Here is a 24,329-nt window from a genome sequence, read left to right on the forward strand (position 1 = left end):
CAGAGTAGGCTCCTTTCCTTACTTTTGGGCTAACAAGATAAATGAAGTAGATTTCACTTCAAGCAGAACCAGAAAATTGAATAGACACCCTCCACAAATACTTCTGGTTTTCGGTGGTTTTTGTAATTAAAAGGAGGAAAAATCAAGTTGTAAGTTAATTCAAGAGTCTCATTATAATGGAAGGGACAGCAGGATGCAACTTCATGGATTTTTCACCAATTAATCAGGCCTCAGATATATTTATCAGTTATTCTTTAAGTGCCTTACAGTAATCGATGAGTTGCATTTGACGACTGAGAACATTTTCCCCGGCATGCAATTACTAAAGAACTAAGCAAATTAGTATGCTAATTAGTAAGCATGTGTTGGGGAGAGTAAATGAGAAATGTTTCATCTCAATGGAGAAATGCCTGATAAATTTAAAAAATGGTATTTTTGTAAAAGTACTGATAGGGCATCAGGTATCTTACACATGATGAAGCTTCAGACAACAGGTGGAGACTGTGTTCTCACCTCTGAGCACTTTAGGCACAAGCAGCAGTGGGTTTACTTTGTGTCATGTTTTTATGAGCAAGAAAGAGAGGGCTGGTGAAGGAATGCAAGAGAATCTCATCAGCTGAGCTGAGTGGAGGTTGCAGAGGCTTTCCTGGTTCTTGCAGAAGGTTCACAGCTGCCAACCAGTTGCCAGAGCATGGCCAGAAGCAGCCAGCAGACCCCTCTGTGCAGTGCAGGCTCTCCCTTCCCTTTGTGATGCTGGGGGCTGACACGGCTTCCAGGGGGGCTGGTATGGGATGCAGCTTTCATCATCCCCAGCTGCCAGAGCAGATTTACACCCACGTTATTGTGATTATTGATAATTACCATCATTATCGTGTGGTGACAGAGATGTGCTGAGAACTTGGGCAGGCCCTGATGCTGATTTCCCTGCAGAGGGGGGAAGCAGTGCAGTTCAGCACTTTGGGTGTGACATTCAGGTATCTAAAAATGATCAGGCATTTTGAAGACTATATCAAGTCATGGCTTTAAATGCATCTTGACTACATCAAGTTCCAGCTGACAGTTGCATTACTTCCAGAAATTATTCTTTATTCCTGATAGTTTTAAATGGATAATGTTTCTGTTTGTGCGTAGTAACCGCTACATTTTATTCTTCTGCTACGGTGAGAGTGAATGGAAACTCCTACACTGCTTGCACTATCTCTGTCATAAATTCAGAGATGGGAATTTTTTTTTTTTTTTCTCTCCAATGACACCTTGTACTTGGGCTGTGTGCAGTGAAATTTATATCCGACAGGAAGTGTTAGTTTATCTTTTGACATCAGTAGGATGCATAGGCTGCCACACTGTGTGCTCACCCAGCAGCATTTATTCTCCTTCCAAGCCCCCCTCAGGTAACCTAAAGAATTCTATGAAATCTGAAAACCTACTGCATCATTATTCACCCTCTTTCCAGACTATTAGATACATGGGAAACTTTAGTTGAGATGGTCTTGCTACTGAATTTTCCCTGCATGAACAACTGCCTGTTTACCTGATGTGACAAATGGGATTAAGTTGTGACGTATCTGTGCTGCTGTTGGGAAAGAAAGCTCTGTATGGTGTGCCCTGAATCCATAGAACAGCTTCTTTTCTGCTACCCACGGTTTAAATTGTGTTTAGAATGAGAGGAGGGAGGGAATACTAAGGAGATACTCCCTGTATCTCATTGAATATGGGTCCCTGGTTGTAAAATATCTCGAGGTTAACTTAAATGTTAACTTGCAGGACTTTTCAGAGCCACCGAAAATGTGGCACCCTGTGATGATTCTCTGCTTGATCATGTTTGGAAACAGCATTAGGAACCTACACAGCTTTGGCCTGCATTGCTGGAAAACTGATGGCTTCTGGTCAAGAGAGAGTCAAAGGCTGAAGAGCTGAAATCAGCACAAGAGCTCAGGACTGGAGAGGGCAATTATACCTGTTAAGAGGAAGGAATGGTGCTCCACACCCTTTCTCAGCAGTGATTAAATCTATTAAACTTATATTTGCATCACCCCCTTCAAATGCATTTGAGTCACAGCTTTTAATTGTCATATTGAAAGCTGGATTTTCTCCACACACACAAATTTCCTCTTAATTTCATCTTTGATTTTGTCCAAGATTTTCTATACTTTATGTCTGGTATTTTTATATAGCTTATTTTAATTTTTTTTGTTATACTTTTAATGTTGGACAATAAAGACTGGAAGTCAGATGAGTAAGGAAAGTGTCATTATCTGAGGAATGCAAAGCACTTGGAAGGAAAGACCACAGTGCTCCATGGTCCTTGAAAATAATCTTCTCACTAGTCTTATTAAAGCTGAATTGCTTTTAAAAATTGTCAGAGCAATTTAACTTATTGTAGCCTTTTGTTATTCTTTCTCAGTATTTTGATGTGTGTTTTTTGTGATGTCTTGTCTGAAAATCTCCTCAAGATTTTATATGCTTCTTTTATGGGAGATGAGAAATAGAATTTGATATTTGCAGAATGGCACCAATATGAGATGGATACAGTCATCTGGACTTTATATATATTTTTTCTTTCCTAACTGATGAAATTTCACTTGTTCATCCATGCAGCAGCCCCATCCCCAGGACTTTCTCAGCAGGCAGGCTGTGTATAGCTCTAGTACAATATTCTCCACTGGGATAAGTGCTTCATATAAAATTAGCAAATTAACATTAATTTTTTTTTCCATTCCTTTCCGTATCTTTCCTTTTATCTCAATTCATCTCATAGAAAAAATTCTTCTAGACACTCTTCTAGAGGCATGTTGCAGTTTTATAGCAGTTATGCTAACAACCCCAAAAACAGCTGGAAGCCCTGATGGTGTGTTGAGGGTTGACCATGAACGAAGAGGAAGCAGAAATGGTGTAAAACCATGGATGCAGTTAAGCTGTTTATGTGGGCACAGGTACCTCATGATACAGACATGGTGCTTAATGCAGTTTTTATTTTCAATGAAGTAAAATGTCACCAGTAACACTTGTACTGATTGTTCCTCTTGTCTGGAAATGTTCATTTAACTGAAGTGGCTTCCTCATATACAGCTTTCTAATCCCTCTTGAAGTTTTAGTCCTCGCCAGGTTGGGTAAGAGAAAGATCCAAAATTCAGCAGCCCATAAAACTGGAGAAGGGTCATGTCCACCTCCTCCCTGATGAGCTGCAGCTCTGCTACATGAAGCAAGACACAGCACTGATGGTGAGGTTCTGTTCTGGGAAGGGGACAGTGAAAACTTTTCTGGTCAAGCTTATATCTTGGTTTGCTTTCTGCTGAATTCCTCCTTTTGGGAATGTATTTTGGTTACAGGACTTGCAATCAATGGAGCAGTCCATAAATAAATTTTATGAATTCAGGAAAGCAAGTCAGAGAAGTCTCTACTGTCTGCAAACAGGCTGTTGTCAATTTGGAGGTTTATTTAAATTATTTTAAAGTATTAAATGGATTTGTATTTGTCTTTTGAACAGTGTCTCAACCTAAATTTGGGTAGAGCGAGAAGAGCTAAAGAGTGCACTTGGAACTTCTGGAAAGCAGTTTTTCCTCATTTCTAACACTTGCAGGTGTTAGATCTGTCTGTCTTCTGGTAGATTAAATTATAACAGTGTAGACACTTGACCTGCCATCACTTCTTTGGGCAGATGGCCGTGTACTTATTGGTAACTGAGCTCTTTTTTCCCCTTATGCTGCACCTGTACAGACGGATTTAGAAAGCTTGTCACTTTTAATGTAATAAGAACCAACCCCATAAAAATTCAGATTTTAGTAAAACCTTGGCTTGCATTGTAAATTCCTCCTAAAAAATTCCATGAGGACCTGGCATAAGTCTTCTGTATGGATGGTACGGATGTTCTTTTCTCTCCCTCAGGACAAGTCTGTCCTTCCCTTAGCAGGCCTATGTGCTACTGGTAAATTTGCAGTATTATCATGGTAAGCAGGATGTGACAGCCAGAATACATATCCAAGAGGAGCAGGCAGTGCCTGCTGGTAGTTCAGCCCGAGTGCCACCTGAATGGCATCCCCAGAGCCCTGTGCCCCACCAGGAAGGGCAGCAGGGACCTGGTGCAAGCCATTCCCCAGGTTTGTCTGGCAGCTCCACCCCATGTGAGAGCACAGCCACCCCAAACCCTGACCCAGGCCAGGCTCTTTGCTGTGTCCAGGCTGTAGGGGCCAAAGTCAGACCAAGTGTTTGGGGCTACAATTCCTGGGTGCAGCCAGCTGCGATTACCCCCTGGCCTCTGGGATATTTTGGAGTCCTTACCTGCGCTGCTGTGTGTTAGCTGGGTGGCCTGGGGTTAATAACTGGCTATCAGAAGTGCACATGTCCCTCCTGGCCTCTCAGCAAAGCTTTGTTATGTCCTGTCCTGCCCAGCTATGGACAGGAAGGTCACATTCCACAGGGTGTTCTGCTCTGCACTTTCATTCTGGGAATGGGTGCTGTTATTCTTCATGAGATGCTTTTCTCAGTGCAGCCCCTCTCCCCTGGAGCTGTTCTGCTGCAGCTCGTGGGAGCCTGGGCTCTGTTTTGCCATGCACCACTTGATGTCTCGTGGAAAAGTGGGAAATAAGGGGGCTCTCTCTGGCTACTGCTCTGGAGGCATCCTGAGGAGCATGTCATGGCAAATAAAGCTGTTGACAGGGCTTTTGTCTAATTGCACTTTTGATTGAGACTGTGGGAGTGTATCCATGTCTGCAGCACTTCTGGGAAGCTGGAAGAGGGATGGGGTATTCTCATTGATGGTGAGGCACTTTGCAGCATGTGGAGCCCAAGTCCCCATTTTGCCAGCCTCATGGTGATCTCTTGCAAAAAATTAAATATTTAGCCAGTAGCACAATGATCTCCGGGGTGTATTGGACTATAGTTTAAGCCATAAACTAGAATTTCTGTCTTGAAAATACGTATTTTTTAATACAACTCCCTTCTTGCAAAAATCTGGTAACTCACATTTATTCTAATGCTAAATGAAAATTAATTTCCAACCCTGTAACACTGCTGGGAAGCTCAGATTCTATCTAGTGTGTCCAAAGAGCAGAAGCCATTCCAGGGCCATGAAGCTGTGAGATCCACTCTTGCTGGGCAGCTCTCTGGAGCCTGTGGGGAGTAGGAGCTGCTTTCTGTGGTCAGCAAGAACCTTTCTCCAAGGGAAGGGCTCAGTGTGTCCATCTGACAGTGGTGCCAGCAGCTCTGCCTGAGCTCCCAGGGTGCCCCATCTCACACAGGAGCTGTTCCTAGAACTTCTTGCCCATTGCTCAGGGTCATTTGCATGTGGCAAGCCTTTTGTGATTTCCAGAAGGAAAGCAGAGGACCCCTTGCCTTGGGTCTCTGATCTTGCCTCCTCTGCTGCTGAGCTCTGGATGATGCAGCAGAGGGTTTGTGGTGCAAAGATAATTGTCACCAGAATAAATCATTGCCAGCTTCAGAGACAGTTTCAATGGCACCTTGCTTACTGCTGTGGGTAGGGCCTGGCAGTTTTGTGCCAGATCTTTGTGACTCATTTGCGCTCAGCTATTATCCACATTTTGGAGCATTAGCTTATAGGACTCTGAAGACCAAATTCTGCTGTCAGATAAAAAGGCAGAACAGTTGCTATTTATTTTTTTTTTTGCCACCTGTCTCTTTCTTGTTATTTCTTCACCCTGTGCCACCTGTATATCATCCAGCTTTGACTTTGGCTGGCTTCTTGGGACAGGCAGAAATATTCTTTACTGTCTTCTCTGTATTTGTTCCTTCTGACAAGAGGATCTTGTCAATTCGCCAGCATCAGGAGAAAACATGAGAGAACAATAAACATTCCACATTTGTAAACATTTTTTTTTTTGCTCCTCCAAACCCCTTGCTTTAAACAACCAGCTCCTTTGCCTGCTGTGGGTTAATGGGGCTTTTAGCCTGTGATCTGCCAGGGATGAGGCTGCTGCCCATGGAGCTCAGGCTGCTCAGTCCAGCACAGATGAGCAGAGCACAAACACTTCCAGCAGCCTCTGGTTCTGGTAGCTTCCATGGTGAGGGCTGCTCGTGGAGAAGGTTCTATGGCTGCTCCCTGTTGGCTGCAGTAAAATTTATGGATTGCACACCCTGTGAGTCAGATTGTTAGATTCAGATAAAACAACACCCCTCCAGACAGGTGCAGAGGATCCCAAAGCTCCCAGGTGTGCCCTCCAGAGCAGGGTGCCCATCAGGGAATGAGGAGTTTGTGCCAGCATCCCAGCCTGGCAGGTCAGGTGTGTGTGAGCCACAGCCTTGGCATGTGGCAGCATTTCCAGGCTGGGAGCTAATCCTGGCCTTTTCCAGGAAAATGTGTTTGTAGCCCAGATTTTCACAGTTTGCCAAGGGTTTCTGCAGAGATTCTTTGTTTGCCTCAGGGGTCTGACAGGTTTTCTCACAGACAGAGGTTCTTGCAGAAAGGCCTGGACAAAAGCAGTCGTTCTGACCTGCATGGAAGCATGAGACCTTATTTCTGAGATTTAAAGTGACACATCCAGTACTTACCTTTTTTCCCCCCTAAATATGGAAAAATGAAAACCAGGAACGCTACAGATCACCTTAGATTTTATTTTCTAGATGGATTGCTCCTCCCTTTTGCTCAGAGGCAGCAGGTAAATAACTGTAAGCATAGGGCACCTGGGGAACAGCTTCCTACAAAATCCATGAGGGGAGATTCTGACTATGGTAAAGTCAGTGGGAACACTGACAGGACATGCAGAGAGGCTAGGACTCCTGCCAGACCAATTTTCTGTCTCCTCCAACCTCTTTACACTCTTCCTGCCTGGTCATGACTGCAGCTCTTGGCATGACTGCAGCAGCAGCCTTCAGCTGAGATGGGTCTGAGATGTTTTGCTGCTCTCCCCTGAGTCTGAGGAAATCTCTTCTGCCACTGCAATGCAGCTCCTTTCATGCCATTGCTGTTCATTAGGTTTCAGCACCATCATCCAAAGCACGAGCCAGTCTCCTGTTAGAGCTTTATGGAATTTACAGGTAAGAGAAATGGGCTGGCCTTTGCCCAGGTAAGGTGACCCAGAGCTGCACAGTGTGGAACATTCAGCTCAGTGCTCAAGTGTGCTCCTCATCTGTGCAGGGCCTGATTCTAAAGTGTGCTTCTGTGGGCATCCATTTGCTTAATGTAGTTTGGCATGAAAAGCTTCTTGTGATTGCCTTAGCATTGGCTGGGTGGGGCTGGTTTTCCCAAAGGTACTTGTGTCTTGCTTTTCCTGCTGCAAAAGGAGTGAACTCCTCTCTTCTGGGTTGGCTGAGATTGCTGAAGGTTTTCTGTTAAATTCATTTGTTTTGATTAAAAACAAAAAATTACTTAAAGGATAAAGGAAGCAAACACACCTTAGAAAAATATTGTGTTGAGCTACATAATTCAGATAAGAAAGAGGAATCACAAAGATCACAAAGGGAATTTCCTGATCCCACAGGGATGCAGGGTTGAAAAGAACTTTCTGACTTCTTGTGTCCTATTGTTTCCTACTGAGTATTGTTAAGACACTGAGCTGCTGCAGTCATATCTTCCATTTTCCAGGGCTTCTTTTCTTCCAGCTGCCTTCTTTTGGGATATTGAAGACAAAATATCTGTGTTTCATTGTGTAGCAACAGAAAGCCAGGACAAATCTCTGAGCAACTTATTATGAAATCAAAACCCTTAACTTTATTGCAAGCAGCAGTTTTTAAATAGAAAATCCTAACACTGCAGTGTGAAAAAAACAGAGCATCCATTCACCTTCGTGCTTTTTAAGAGGCAAATGTGCTTTGAAACTTTCCTCCAAAAGCTGATAAACTGGGCTGCTTTCCCTTTTGAGATTTATCCAGTGCAACGTGTTACCAGAATTTCCTCTCTTACAGCTCTACCGAGGCTCAAGAAGTCATCACAGGGTCAGCTGTGCCCATCATCCCTTCACTGTGTAGGGCTGGGCTCTGAAACAGAGCCAGGAGCTAAGTGACAGTGAGGGCAGGCTGCAGAGCAGGTTAGGTACCAAAACCCCAGTGTGCTCTTGGTGATGTGGGGGTGAGATTTTTTCAGCACTGCCAGCTCCACAGGAGATGTGGTGTCACCCCAAAACGCACCATGGAAGCAGTTCTAGGTAAGGACAACCCACATAAACTATCACCCAGGCATCTCAGGATGTTTCCTTGGATGCCACCTCTACAAATGTGGAGAAGAAACTGGCAGAGTCTACTTTTGCCCTGCCTGTTCCTGAGAGGTGAAGGGAAATGTTAAAATACTTTAGATGATTTCAGTGGAGTAAATCCTATTATGTTCAGCTAATGTTGAACATATGGCCTTATATTTTTCCAGTTTACCCACAGCTTGTGTGTTGTATCCAATCAGGGAGCTGTTTTTAATGTTTTAGACATCAAATTGGATTGACTGTCTTGCTTGCTTGGTGAAATTGAGAATTGCCCAACCAAAATAAATCTTTTCTGTGCAAGAATGACTCATTAGAATGATTTTGAATGGCACTCATTTAAATGTTTTTATTTAATGCAAATAAAGTTTTAGATCCAATTATAGTTTTTATTTCATCCTTTTGCTCAAAATTTTTGGAAGATGCAACAGGTTTTAAATTTCACAGGAGTGTAAAGCCCCCAAAATGTGTAGCGTGTATAGTGACATTTCTGCTTTATAGATCTCTGTTTCACTGATGCCAATTTAAATACAGCAGCAGTTTTAATGCTGTCAGTGCAATTTTCTCATGCCCAATTTGCTTCTAGATCAGTGAAGCTAAATGTGCTTTAAAATGCATGAACCTTTGTTTATGTTTTATGACAATAGCCTGTTGGATCCAGTAGGAGTTTTGTAAGTGCATTGCCTCATTGTAATTAACTTTTATGAGTATAGTTGAAAAGAAATATAAACTCACATGCTTTGTAGCAAACCAGAAATTGATACAAGATAATGGGAAAACCAGAATTGTTATGTGTAAGAAGAAAGACCCTGTGATGATAAACTGTTCCTGCAGTAAATTTGGTGCTTCATAAAGGCACCAGGCAGATCATGCAGATGCCAAATAAAATGAAGACAGGTTGTGTGTTTCCCACAGACAGATTTGGCCTCATCTGAGAGGAAGAACAGCACCAGCTCCAGGCACTGGACCCATGTGAGACGCAGACACCCAGGGTCCTCCTTGGATGTGTTTCATCCCCATTCTTAAAATTTTAAAATCAAGAGATTTAAGCCACTCTGTCCATCCTGAACACCCCATACCAGTTATTACTTTTACTTATGTTTCCTCTTACACACAAGTTCCTTGTTTTCCTTCCTCGAAGGTGACTGCAGCTAAATCTAGCAACACTTCCATGCACTAAATATCTGGGATGCATTATCTCATGCTGAGAACGTGCTTTCCCTTGCTAACCTCAGCAGAGTGAAACTGGGCTGAGGAAATAGTCAGTAGAATGTGTTTCTCCACACATATCAAGGAACAGCCACAATTTCCAGGAATTTGGAAATTGTCTATTGCAGTCTGCTGTAAAGATTAACACATGGCTTCATTTTCTTGGCTGCAGCTGCAGATAGAGAGCAGAGAACTCAAGAGAAACCCCGGAACTCCAAGGCTGGTCAGCTATATTTCTGTTCTCTGCCTGGATTTAACATTGAAAAGCTCTTTCATCCTTGTTCAGTCTGTGTTCATAGGATCCTTCAGGCTGGGGAAGACCTCTGGGATTACCAAATCAAACCATAAACCTGACACTACCAGGGGCAGCAACAAACTGTGTCCCCGAGCACCACATCCTTATATCTTCTGAACTCTGACAGGGACAGTGACTCCATCACTTCCCTGGGAAGTCTTTTGCAATGCTTGAACTCCCTTTCAGTGAAAAAATTTTTGTAATATGCAATCTAGGCTTCCCACAGCACAACTTGAGGCCGTTTCCTCTCATCACTCAGGAAATTTGCTGTTTGATGCAGGTGGGTGCCTCATCTGCATTTTGCTGTTTGGTGTATTTGTGTACATCCTAACATATTTAGTGCTTTTACTGCATTTTATTATGGGAAACGCTGTGTGAAAAAAGTAAGATTTCTTTTTAGTGTATGGTAACTTTATGTGACTAATACAATAATATCATTATTTCTTGCCTTGAGGGCTTAACCTGAATGCTGGTGAAATGCCAAGACCTGACCAATAGACTGCTGCATTTTTAGAAAAGATGGATGTTGTGGGCCATCTCAGCCTTTGTGTTCAAAAATATGGGCAAAATCGCTGCCATTGGGCAGACCAATATATCTATAGATGCTTTACACAGCTGCTTTCCACAACTTGCAAAAAATAAATAAAAGAAATACAGAGAAGTGAGTGAAATCTCTACCACTCCCTTGAATATGTTGTAAGACAAATATCCCAGTATAATATATTGGTTTTAATTATGCATGTTTCCATGATTGGGTCAATTAACTCAGAATTAACTCAACTTTTTCATTCTACTTCCTTTCCAATCCATCTGTTGAATTGATATCATTAAATTCTACCCAGCAAATAATTATTTTACTGTCTCCATCCAATTCACATGACATATTCCTTGAAATTCTGGTTCTAGAGTTGTCTATTATTCATTAAAATACCCTCATGAGTTAGTTCACTTCCCTGAGACCTAATAGTAAGAGTAGCAGTCAGTTCCCACTTTGCATTTCAAAAGCACATGCTGGGAAACAGGCTGTATATGATTCATCTGCTTGCATGGAAATTAAATGAAAATTACATAGATGGAAGAGGGACCACATGCCAATTGCTCTGCCTTGCACTATTTTGCACACTGCCTCATTGACAAAATGCAATCTTTTCCTGAATGGACAATTTACAAGAGGAGCTGAATGGTTCCTTACTGGCTATTCTGCCAAAATTGTCATTGAAGATGCTAATGGCATGAGGGGAATTTGTGTGTGAACCTGTCATGGAGCCTAGACTGTGATTAAAAATATGTGCTACATTGAAAATTTGGTTTCATGCATTAGTTTCAAAGATATATTCCATTTTTCCAGTCTCCGTGTTTTCTGGTTGTAACAAGTTTTCTTGTTGGAAAAGTTTGCTATTCCTCCAGGCAGTCTGATAAGCCCAGTGACAGCAGTGGGTTCAGTGAGTGAATCTCTCATCCAAGATGCTGTCTTGCTTCCTAGATGAAAAAGGTTCAGGACTAGAAAGTTCAATGAGTAATATACAAACATGAAGAGTTCCCCTATCAGCTCTTAGGTGTGAGATTTGATGGGCAAGGCAGGATGGTTGATAAGGCTCTGTTGATTCATGGTTGTTTTTTTTTGGGTGGTTTGATTTCCATTTCTGTTGACATATTGGTGGGAGCCTCAGTTCTCCAGCAGCGCTGGAATTATCAGGACAGACCAGTTGTTATTCTGACCAATACCTCTCCACCTTCTGAAGTATAATTTGTTTTGCAACGTGTTTATTTTTGGTAAGATTTGGGTAGTTTGCTTGTTTTTATAAATGTCTATTTCTGTCCTCAATCAGAGGCAGCAGCTGTATGGAAAGGTCTTGGTGTTGCTGAGATATGGAAATTGTATGACAGGCTTTTACCGTACCTATTTGGCACCCACTGGGATGCAGGAGACTGTAAATGCGTGTCTGACACCCATGAATATTGATGGCTGGTTCTGGGAGGCAGCAGAACTCTGCCCTTCTGCCTGTACATTTGTTCTGAATGGGAATTAATTCTTGCTGCACTATTTAAATTTTGGATTTGTTGGGTAAAATTTTGAATTTTCCAGTTGTAATTTGTTGATTTCTTCTGATTAGTCAATTTGTAATTAGCAGAAAGGGAGATTGCATTTTAACTGAGGAGAAGCCAAGAGCAGTGAGTCTGCTTTCTTGCTCAAATCTAGCTGGCTGTGTCCATCCAAGGTGCACAGCAGCAGAACAAGATTAATTGATTGATAGAACACAGCATGTTGACGTTGACACGCATGAATACAGGAAAAACAACTTTCAAGATGATGTCCTTTAAATATACCTTTTACACCTTACTTCATCTACTTTCCATAAGGAATTTTCCAAGATTTTCTAGTCCATTTGGGGATAGGTGCCTCTTGTACCTTGGGAGTAGCTAATTATACACAGCATTCATATTATTCATTTGTATTTGTGAAACTTTAGACAACAATAAGAATTTTAGAATCATAGAATATCCTATGAGTTAAAATGGACCTTCAAGGATGATTGTGTCCAACTCTTGGCCTTGCATGGGAAACCCCCAAAAATCCCACCACATGCCTGAGAGCATTGTCCAGATGCTCCTTGAGCTCTTCCAGGCTTGGGGCTGTGTTTACTTCCCTGGGCAGCCCCTTCCAGTGCCCAACCACCCTCTGGGTGAAGAATTTTTTCCTAATATCCAACCTAACCCTGCCCTGATTTGGCTTCAGGCCATTTCCTTGGGTCCTTCACTGGTCACCAGAGAAGAGATCAGTGTCTGACCCCTCCTCCCCTCTCTGAGGAAGCTGCAGAGCTCAGTGAGGTCTGTCCTCAGTCTCCTCTTGTGGCACTCAAAACTGTCCCCAGCTCTTAAGGTGAGGCCACCCCACTGAGAGCAGAGTGGGGCAATCCCCTCCCTTGTCTGGCTGGTGATGCTGTGCCTGATGAACAGCACCTATTTTATTATGTTTTGCTAGATTATTATGTTAACACATTATTTTATTATTGTAGTTATCACTGGGTTTGATTTGTAATCAAGTGCAAGATTACACTGTAATAATAGTATAACCATGATAATAAAATAATGTTGCACTTGATTACAAAGCAAAAACAAGCCTATCAAAACCCCCAATGGTATAACTTAACTAAATAAAATTTCTTTGGTTTCCTTTACCACCTCATGAGACCACTATAATTTTCTGGGTAATAGTATTCTTCCTAATATATCAGTACACCCACGCTTCATTTATCCATGTTAAATTAAACTTCTACTTCATGTTAATGGAACTTACAATAGGCCTACAATTTCTGCAGAACTCAGAGGAGTACAACCGTACCCAGAGGGTGGCCACATGTTAAGTTCCACTTTCTCTGATGTTACCTACCAGAAATAGGGTTCACATCCCAAAACATTTTTATGTTGGCTGAGAAATGTCACCTGAATTTCAGGACGTGAAGATGGAGGTACATGTGTTAGCTTAGTCTGAAGTGTTTCTAGACCTTTGGATATGTGAAAAAAGCTGTGCTGAGTTGACTCTTATGTGTCTTCATCCAACAGTTGGACATTTTATAGGGTGTAAGCACTGCAGTAGAACACCATAACCTCAGGTTAAATCACATTCCAACTTCAAGTCTTTTATAGTGGACTCCGAGAAATGAGCAGTTTTAATTATTAGCAAGTTGTGCACAAAATGCTTACAATAATGGAAATCCTCAACATCATATTATGTGGCTTTATGTGTTGCATTGTGACATTAAATTACAAATCTGTTGCTTGGAGTAAAGGGATGACTTAAAATTATGTTTCATTAGGCTGTTTGAGGATATAACAGCTCTTCTTGGAGGGCATGAAGGGAGCAGGGCTGCATGTTCCAGTCAAGATAGCCCTGTTCTAGTCAAGATAGACACTGCAGCTTCCTTCCCAGCCAGCCTTCTCAGACCCCTGCTTTCCCTGGGTTGCTTTGGATGCTTGGATGATTGTGACAGGATGACCTGCCCCGTTCACAGCAAGGGGGCTTGGGACAAGCCAGCTTTCTCTGAGCATGGTATGCAGGTGGGAGGTTGATTCCCAGCTAGTCAGAGTGGAAAATCCTTCAGGAGGGCCAGCAGCTGAGCCCTCTCTCATCTGCGGCATCTCATCTCACCTGGCTGCTCCTGGGCTGAAGATGGTGTTATCCTGCAGGCCTTGACAGGTGCAAAGGGAAGAACTGCAACGTGCCAAGGTGAAGGCTGCCGGCCTTCTTCCCTCCAAGGCTCGATGCAGAGATATCCCCAGACCATGATTCTGTCCACACTCCCCCCCAAGGTGTTGGATTAAACACAAGCCTTTAATGTCGGTGCTGTTTGCTACCACAGAAGTGGGGTGGGTTGCAGCAGGAGCTCTCTGCTCACACACCCGTGTCCTATGGGTGTCTGGGCTGTCTAGGAAAGCTCCTCTGCTGCTGAGAGAAATGAGCTCCCTGGCAGGCTTATGAACCAATAAAGCTTTCAGACCTAGTCTTCTTGTGGAAAATTATTTTCCTGGCCTGTGAAAGGAGCCTCCAGGGTTTCCATAGTGGGGCAAAATGAGGAAACATCTAAGAATTATGGGAAAACAGGGAAGAAGTGGAGAAAGACTGCTAGGTAATTGACGTTAACTTCAGACTTTGAAACATTGTGCTGAAAGATAAAGGCTAATGAAATAATATTTTTCAAGTATTGTTCAGGGTTTGAGAAAAGATCAAGCAGTTAAATAACTTGGTCTATTTTAGTGGCACTTGTTTTCTTCCTCTCATTTCTACGTCTTATTCTTCAGTTAAAAGACAATTATCAGCAAAATTCCCTAAGGTTTTGTCTGGGTCACACCGCACATCAAGAATCCTAGTGGATAATTGTGCATTTCTGAGTGCAGACTGGGAGTATTTTGCACACCTGCATGGTTCAGCAGGTTATTCCTATAGAGTATAGAACTGATTAGCAATACATTCATTTTCTAGGTAGCTGTTAGAGTTCTTTAATTAAATGTCTGTCTCTTGTTTACATACAGGATGGATTGTCCTCCACTCCTGTTTCAGGGAATGACCGTGATCCTTCATTGTGCTGCCTTTTAATTGGGGCAGGTTTCACTTGCACAGATTTCTGTGCTGAGCTGGTACATGGTGATTAACAAATGCCTAGAGAAGTGATACTTGCTCACATGCTCACACACTTTCTTGGGATTGCTGCACATGGAACAGTGTTCATTAGCAAATTATTCCCATGAGAGAGCCCCTGAAGGTGCTGTTTCCAGCGTGCTGAACTCCAGCCTGACGTTTCTGCTGTAATGAAAAATGTGTCTGCTCTTGGTCAGGACTGGTCTGGGCACAGGGGCAGAAATGCTTTGCAAGTGGGAGGAGTGCACCTAAGGCATGAAGTGACAGCAGGCCAGTAGATGTCACTAAGGATGAGGACCAGAATTTCCAGGCTTCTTAGCAACCACCAAATAATTGCTTTTGGCAGTGGCTGCTGTGGAGCACTCTCACACTGGCATTCCTACCTCTGATTCACATAGAATCAGAGATGTCCATCGCCTTTGGAGGAAGCTGAATGTGGAATGTGTTTTGCTAATCCTGAGAAATATCAAGAATGAAAATTATTAGCATGACTAAAATATGGCTTCTTTCCTTTGATTGCAGTAGTTTCTTGCCAGTATCAGTCTCTCCAACTGCTTGTACTGGCTTTTGACCTCATCAGACAACAAACTGTGCCTCACACTGGCATGAAGTGCAGCCAGAGCACTAACCCGCGAATGGGAAAGCTGATTCACTGAACTCCTTCAGTATCTCTAAATTCCCTGAAGCTCTTGAGTGTGGGTCACACTCTGCTCTGGCACAGGACTGGTGTAAGTGCAGGGCAGCACTGAATGGGGGCCAAAACAAGGACCACATCCTGGACACATCAAGCAGCCTGCAGCAAGAGGGAGGCAAAATCACTAACACTTTTCAAACATCAGATCTCACATCATGCTCTATATCCCAAGCCATAGGGAAAAAATACTGAGTGGACATGCCAGGTATAGCAGAGCAAACCTCTGCATCTGTATGCTCAAAGCTAACACTTCTGCTGGTTTGCAGAACATGGTTTACAGGGAGTATGCAAATTCTTATCGAATTTGTCACCTTCCTGGAAGATTTAGTAAAAATGTTGGCTAGTTAAAGCTGACAGATCTGTGTTCTCTAAATAAGGAATCCTTTATACCCGAAGAATATTTTATCTCTTACTGATATCAGGTATTTTATCACAATTCAGATGCCAATTTGTCCAGCTGCATTGTCAGGAGGGAGCCTGAGCTGAGAAAGAGGATTAATCCCATGTAGGCTCCCAGGCAGCTGTCAGCAGAGCACAGACATCTGAATTGCCACTGAGTTATGCTGAAATAAAACCAAATACCTAAAAAAGAAATCCTTTTTATGTTTTTGTGTCTTCTCACTAGCCCTAGAGCCAGACCTGTGATCGAGGAAGAGTCTAAATTGATTTGGTATTAGGAACTCTGAGTTCAAGCAGATGGCTTCTGCTCAGCAGTCAGCTGTAACTGAATAATGCCACATTCATTTTCAGTTCTGAATTTTAGCTTCCTCAAATGATGTGTAGGCTTTGGCAGATATTTTTGTGATAATGGATCTTTCTCAATTTCATCAAAACTGGGGAAAAACCACCTGTTACTAACATGTCTGTACACTTTGTCATGAGACAGATTATTTGAAAATATTTATATTCTCATGTTCAGAAGGTATTTGTGTGACGTCTGTGTTTGTTTGTTTGTTTGTTTGTGAGCTTACTTTCCAGTGTGGTGTTCATCCAGCTGTTGCTTTATTGGTTGTTTAAATAACAGGTGAAGGCTGCTCTCTGATGTGCATGAAGGAAATTGAAGGAGAGGATACTGTCCTGATGCTGTGTTGACATGAATAGTTAGAAACATGAGTAAATAGGAAATGTTTATTTTTCTGAATATTTCATTAGACAGTGGTTTCATTTAGATAAATTATTATGAAGAACATGTAGCTCAGAAGTGTGTGAAGAAATCATAGCTCTCTTGGAGTTAAAATGCTGGAAGGAACCCTTTATGTGAACTTGCTGAAACAATTCAATTAATTGTATCATTGCTCCGGTAACTGTCTCTATCACTCAATGCAAAAATTCCAGATGCAACTACAGATGCTTAAACTGTGAGCAGAAAACAGCATTGAGCCTAGAAATTTATCCTCTGGCTTCAAACATAGATTTGGTCTCCACCAATAAATGGAAAAATCAATATAATACATGGATTTATGGAATGACAAATCTCACCAGAATAGTTTTATATTTCTATAAGAGAAGAGATTCTGACATTGGGATGTAAACAACATTCACTAGGTTTGCTTCTTAGCAAACACCCCGTTTTATTAACTGGTTTGTTTTAAGTACAGTATATGGAAAGCTGGCTCTTTGCATTTATAATGTTACTTAAATCGTATTCAAGCAACCTCTCGCTAGCTCAGATAATTATATCTGCTCTAGCTTTAATTTTCCTTCTTTCTTATATGTCCTGTCAAGACTGTAAGTCATTGCAATACTGGATAGAAAGGAAAATCTAACAGTTAGTTAAAATTCTTATAACAGCATAGTGAGTGTGATTGTTTAATTTGCAATAAAATACAGTCACATCAATTAATTGCTGTAACTTGTGAGAACAGAACCAAAATATCTTCGGAGGCACATTCAGCTTCTCTGGAGTTTCCCTCAGTGGTGGGGGGTTTCCAAAGGAGACCACACTGCTCCCTGCCCAAGGGCCACTTGTGCCATTCTGACATCTTCAGGAGTTGAAAAACAAATAGCTCAGAGGAAAACTGAAGCTCAGGAGCAGTGTCACAGCCCAGCTGGATGTGGACAGTAGCACAGATCCAATTAAATCCTTACTGTGGTGTTGCACTATGGCAACCTGTACTCACAGATGTTCAAGTCAAGTGTAGGGTGCCAGCAGTGATCTCTCCAATGTGTGCTGGACTCAGGGTCACCTGCTTTTCTTGCTTGGTGGTCTCCTCCATTCCCTTGGCCATCCCATCACCTGAGAACACATGCTCTGCTCAGCACCTGTTGGGATGCTCAAGCCTTTTTGAACTTGAAGCACTGAAGAGCACAGTCCTTCTCCTAAAAGTCACCATCATTCTCTGTGTGTAAATTATGTCCTTGTTCTTGGCTGTGGTAGAATGTGTGCTATTTAAAGGATCCAGATAGTCTTAGGACAGCCCTTTTTTTTCTCTAGAAAAATGCAGACTAGAAACTTAAACATAATTTCTTATGTAACTTGGTGCCCAGCAGTTTAATATATTGGTAAATTATTGACTCACACTCTATTGATGATAAAAGCAAAAGGGTTGGCAGTGCTGCCCTCGAGATCAGCTGTTTCCTTAGCCAGGAGGCTGCAGGTCCCTGAGCCCCTCTGTGGACACGCTGGTAAACACTGATGATTGTGGGGGATCAAATGAGACATTCTGTACTTCTTGGGCACGATGGAGATTTTCAGCACCCTCGGGTGTGTGACTCTCAGAGTGATATGGATGTCTCTGAGTCATTTGTCTATGTAAATCTGAGGAAAACAAACTAGCCGAAAAGAGATAACGTAGCTCTACACTTCCTGATGTGGTATTTCAGACTTAGAAATGCTTTACTTCCTAGATAAAAAAGAGAGAAGAGAATAATTTAAATTCTTTCATTCCCTTGGGAATAATGCAATGCAATCATGTTAAAAGTGTATGTAATTACTTCCTATTTTTTTGTCAAGCCTGTGGCAGATATGAAACTTTAAAGTGAACACTGGAAATTCTGGTTTGTACAAAACTCTTCATTTTCATCAATGGTGCAGTGGGGGTAAAAAGCAGTGGGAAAATGTAGGCTTTATTCTACAAACCACAACGGTGGGTTTCCCTGGAATGCACGAAAGAGTCTTCAAAAGCAGCAAAGCCCATCAGAAAGTGACAGATCTGGGGTATGTTCTGGGCTGCTGTTTGCATTGGCTGCTGCTGCTCTTGGTCACAGCGAGGAAACCCAAGCCAGCACTTCATTGCAAAGGGCACTCCTCATTTTGGAATTCTCAGGGAATTATCTGAGGCATCTCCTGGATCTTTGCAGCTGACTTATGATGAGTCAGAACACTTCCAGGGCAGTGGCTCAGGGTGTGACCTGAAACTGCTCTGTGGCAGCTACAGGATGATCAAAAGGTGCTTCAAGCGTAGGCAGTGTTGCCATTTTAACTGCTGGGAAATTGTGCTCTGGGATTTATTCAAACTCCTACTTTTTATTCATTCAACTCATTAAACTAGTTAAAAGTAAATACAGTAAATATCAGAAGCATAAAATGATAAATAGCACAAGTATTTAAATTTTTAGCCAACCCAATGAACAGTGTTAGGCTTTTGAACACAGAGGCATCTTTAGTGCTTGTTTTGCACCTGTTAGCTCTGTTTCTTTTATAGAAATAATATATACAGTGTGCATATATGTATACATATGTCGAATGTCATAATGGGATGAAATACACCTTTTTTCTTCCTATCATTTTGAAGGATGGTTTTTATCAACATTTATCCATCCCAATAGATACAAGGCATTGGCTAAACACAACAAATGTGTCTTGAAACCTTTCCCAAATTCCTGTTCATGGCTGGAAAAGAAATGATTGATACCAATTGCTGTGACTTTCTCACGAAAAACTCTTGAAGATGCAGAGATGAATTTTACATAATTCTTCACTTTATTGTTGTGTAAGCAGGTATTTTGTTGCTGTTATTCCAGATTAGTCTTAGGTGTTATACTAGACTTTCCCAGGAGATATCCTGGAGCAGATTGCACTGTACAAGTACTGAATATGCACAGGAAACTTTTTTTTTTTTTTTTGTACAACCATTCTCCTGCAATCCTATTTTACCATTTGACATGCTTAATTTTGCTTCCATTTGCTGTGTTTTGGGTTATTCAGCCACCTCCTTCTGCAGTAGCTGGTAATTCTGACTCTCATGCACTGAACAGTACAGTGACCATAACAGTGCTAATATTTTTTACCCATATGTATAAAGAATCTGACAAAAATGACTCAGTTTCATAGCTGCCATCTTTCTTGATGGAAAACACAAAAAATATAAGGAACTCTTATCTGACAGCAAATTAACTACACACAGAGATGGTCTGTGACTTTGCCAAAATGCCGTTGAGTTTCTTTATTTTTCTGCCAACAGTTTGTGCTCATCTCAGCTGTTCAGTGACACACAGGAACTGTGGTTTGCTTTTTCATCCTAGGGCAGGAGATGAAATCCCACCTGGGGACCATGACTCCTGGTTAAATATGAGTGTTTGTCCCATGTGTCCTGTGAGGAACCACATCAACCACAGATGCCATGAGATGCTATTCAGTCCTAGAGGCTGAAGCAATATTCTGCAGAAGTTTCTTTCCTGCAAGGATTTTTTACATGCTGGTTTTATTCTGACCAGAGCCAGAAGCTAACACTGATCTCAAATATCACTGCAATAGTCTTCTATACACTTTTCTCTGTGAATTTGGCCAGTGTAAATTTCTACCACCCACAAAATATCTGGAGGCAAAAAAAAAAAAATCTGTGGTTTGATTGCATGCTGGCTAAAGAAACACCAACTTTTGTTCTGATCTGCTGCACTCATCTAATTCCCTTCAGCACTCTTCTCTCTGATCTACTTGCCATCATTAAATATATGATTTTAAGGGTTCAGATTAATTCAAGGTACAAAAATCAGCATTTCTTACAAAGAATTTGGTTTTTTTGCTTATGCAGGTGTTTAGCACTGTTTCACTCTTGGAGCCAAATTTGGACTAAGATGAATGTTTTCCATTGGAAATGCAATTACTACATCTTAGAGGTCCTGGGGTCCAAGAATTCATTTCACTCAGTCATCTGCTCTTCTAAATATAGGGTAATTGCTATTCTTTGTAAATGAAATGAGAGGAAAAAAAAACAAATTAGAGAAATGTTACCCTCTGTAATTAGAGTGTTTCTGGGGATAAAATTATTTTAAAGGTATAACACCATTAACAGATTTTTTTTTAATCCCTGTTTGCATCTTGGCACAGTCACAGGGCACATTTCCTATGTTTTGTACATTTATTCAAAACAGAATTACAATAAAGCTGTTTTTCTTTTTTTTTTTTTTTTTTTTTTTACAAATTACTGGCTTTGTAGGCTGTGTAGGTGTTTTTCAAAGGCATGCACCATGCTTACTTAAAAATAATTACATTTTGAGATAGAATATATATTATGCCCTTCCTATTGAGCTACAGTGATGTGTTACAAGCTGATATTCTACAGATTTCCAGAGTGACATTTTGTTATCGTAGAACATTTTAGGAAACTTCCTGAGGAAGTAAAATGTTTACTTGTACAACAGGCTAGAAGTGTAATGGAGTGCCCTGGGACAGCAAAGACTAACCGGATTTGGCATTAGGAGAACTCTAATCTCACCTTTATCTTCCCAAACATCCTGACAGTTTGCCTGGGCAGCAGTTCTGGGCAGCGTGGTTGGGTCTGTTGGTGTCTGTGGTTCCTGCAGTGCCAGGGCTGGCAGCAGGTGATGTCTCCTCTCCTCACACCTTCTGCTGCTGGTAGGTTTTCAGCTGTGATGCTGTGCTAGCTCAATAGCAGAAGTGGTTCCGGGGGGAATCAGTCATTGAAGTGTTTGAATAGCTTGAAGGAAGAAGTAAGAGAGGCTGTTCATCATTCAATAAGGCTGAAAAGGTGGTTGCTGTAGAAACCTCTTCCAGGTCTAGCAAATGTCAGGCATCCGGCTGTACCCGCTGCAGCACCACGGATCAGACTGGAGAGGCTCCCACGCACAGGAAGCCTGGAGGCTGGCTGTCTTTTTCTGGAGACACTGGAGGTTTCCTGGCCATCTGCCTGATGTGGGGAGTAGCCATCAGTGTCACTGCTCCCCTCTGCAGGGGCTGCTGCACAGCCATGATCACGCTGCACAAGCTCCCTGGGACCTCTTCCTCCCGCAGGGCACGCTCAGGATCTTTGTGCCCGTGGTTCATCTCAGCCTGCAGCACAAAGCTGGCTCTGGCAACTCAGAGGAAAGTAGGGAGGGATAAAGTGTGCTGAATGTGTTTTAGTGTGGGTTGGCAGTGAAAGCCTGGGGCTGTACAGGGGGCACAGCTACTACTCGTAGGATTTCTGACTTGCTCTTCCCCAGAACATTCACTGAGGCGTTGGTATACACCAAGGTGTGCTCAGCTGCAGCTCTGAGCTCAGTTGCAGGTTGATGGCAATGGTGTCCTCAGCTATTGCAAAGTGTGAAGGTGAGCAGGAGGCAGAGAATTTGATCATAGTGTTATAAAGGGGCTGAGTCATATTTAATCAAGCTCTATTCATTTGTACAGCAGAGGTGTCTCTTAAAGTAAAGATGCTCCAGCCACAAAGGGCTTTACTCAGTTCCCTTTGACAGGGACCTCTTAAATGCTTGCTGCTGTGGATTTCAGTCCGCTCACAGTCCATTTAATAGATGTGGTACAAACTCCCTGAAATGAGTGGCTTATCTCTCCCGAGGGCTGAGGTCTGGCTGTGTGGGTTTGGTGAGTACTTAGCACTTTGTCTGCTTGCTTCCCACTGGTAAAATGAACTAATGTGTCCATCTCATTCTTTGGTGCTCTTTGTGAAAGGTTCCTGGGCTTCTCTGGGACATTTAATAACAATTTACTCTGGTTCAGTTAATCTCAGGTTTCTGCATGAAGATATCCTGGGTCTCTCTCGGCTGGGTAATTTGTTTCAAACTATGATTTCTGAAACTAATGTTTCATCCTTTCCATTTGAGATCAGTAGGATGGAGCTGCACCATTCTTAATATAACATTGATTCTGCAGAGTGATGATTCTGATCCTCGGGGTAAACTTCAAGATTGCTTTAGATATCCACGTTCTGAATGAATACACAAGAATATCTCGTTATTCAACTACTGTGAAGTCTCTCATATTTTCAGCTGCTCTAGATACTCTTGATTTGTTTTGATAAGAAGCCCAGAGCTTGGCAGGATGTGTTATTGATCTCACACAATCCATTTTGGATGCTGATGTGGGGGTATCATTTACAAATACTTTTTCTGTAGGCTTTAATTTAAATATAAGTGACCCTTGAGCATCTTTCTGGGTCACTTTTATTCTCAAGGTGTACTTCAGCACTGAGTAAACAGTTAAATAAGTGCAGGCACCCAAATGAGCTGTGTGCCAGCTGCTGACAGATGTGGCTATTGAGTCTGTTCTGTTTGCTAACATAGTTTCTGTCAAGGATAACACCCCGCTCTGTCTATCCTCAAAAGAGTTTTTTGAATTTCAGCCACTCAATACCAGCAGCTCTGTAAGGAGGCAAGTATTCCTTTGATCTCAAGGCACACTGCCTGGGGAGAACAGGTGAAGTAGTGTCATTTTGCTATGTGTTAGACTGTGCACAAGAACTGTCTGCTACTTTTCTCCTCAGCAGACAGAAACTGAGATGGATATGTCAAGGGAGTTTTAGAAAGGATCTGAGTGAAGTTAATGCCACAAAGTGCTTTGCAATCTGTGAAAAAAATCTGATGAGCAAGTTATAAAGGAATATAATATTTGATTTCCTAAAGATATGGAAGAAAGGTTAAGAGTGGGGAGCAGTGCTAAAATGGTCACAGGCAGGCAGTGCCCTTTAGTTACTGGTCTCAGAAACTAGATATATGGGAACTGGCTATGGGTTTAGGGGGTGTCCAGAGCCAGGAACTGCCCACAGAGAAGTCCCATGAGAGGTTTCTTACCCACTCCTCATGCACGTGCCCCGTACTGGTGTCACAGAGCTCAAATACCCCAATGGTTTCTCAGAAATGGTGGCCTACCTTCCCAAATTATTTCCTTTCCTTTTTTTTCCTTTCATTTCTTTTCTCTCTATGTTTCAGATTATGCTTGGCCTTTGCCTAAACAGTTGTGCCCTATATGGATTTCCCTAGATGTGCTCTTTTCAACTGCATCTATTATGCATCTCTGTGCCATCTCTCTTGATCGGTACGTAGCAATTCGCAATCCCATTGAGCACAGCCGCTTCAATTCCCGCACCAAGGCCATTATGAAAATTGCTGCAGTTTGGACCATATCCATAGGTAAGCAACGTGGCTCACGGTCTTGACTGTGTCTGAATGAATAATAGCGTTACTCCAATTTTCGTTTAGGATATTTTATTTACTTATTTATTTTTTTTTAAGAGGATACTCAAATTAATTTACCTGGCCTGCATGCCTGAGCAGAATAACTGGAAATGGAAGCCTTTCCTTGCAGCTGGTTAGAGACCAGAGTGAGCAGTCATTTTTCAGAGCAGCAGCCCTCTCCACGGCAGAGCAGTGCTGCTGTGTCCCTGTCAATATGCCGATAACAGCAATAACAGGACAAGTGGTGCTGTAAAACTGCTGTGTAAACAAAGCAGAGAGCAGCATTAGCAGAGCCCGGCCAGCACAAACTGCGTGGCTGCTCTGCGGTCGCTGCAGCTCAACTCTCTCAAGTCCTGGTAATGGTTTAAGTGGAGCAGCACAGAGTTCTATCACAGGCTATCAGTGAGATATTTACTGCTCCTGCTCAGGCTTTATAGCCTGTACCGCTCTCTGCCACAGCTGGATTGCTGCTAGTACTGAGCTAAAGTTTGAAGTCTTAGT

General features: G+C 42.2%; 1 protein-coding gene across 3 annotated transcripts in view; it reads left to right on the forward strand.

The window, feature by feature from the left end:
* The window catches only part of HTR2C (5-hydroxytryptamine receptor 2C), a 78,565-nt gene that overhangs the window by 42,960 nt on the left and 11,276 nt on the right, over positions 1-24,329 (forward strand). For 2 of the 3 annotated variants that reach the window (XM_062502870.1, XM_062502871.1), the window contains one exon: positions 23,583-23,783. The exons of the other annotated variant lie outside the window; for it this stretch is intronic. In XM_062502870.1, the coding sequence (XP_062358854.1) occupies positions 23,583-23,783 (201 nt within the window). The remainder of the gene's footprint in view (positions 1-23,582; positions 23,784-24,329) is intronic. 3 annotated transcript variants of the gene reach the window in all.

Source organism: Cinclus cinclus, chromosome 15 (genome assembly GCF_963662255.1).
Source record: "Cinclus cinclus chromosome 15, bCinCin1.1, whole genome shotgun sequence".
NCBI classification, from domain to species: Eukaryota; Metazoa; Chordata; class Aves; order Passeriformes; family Cinclidae; genus Cinclus; species Cinclus cinclus.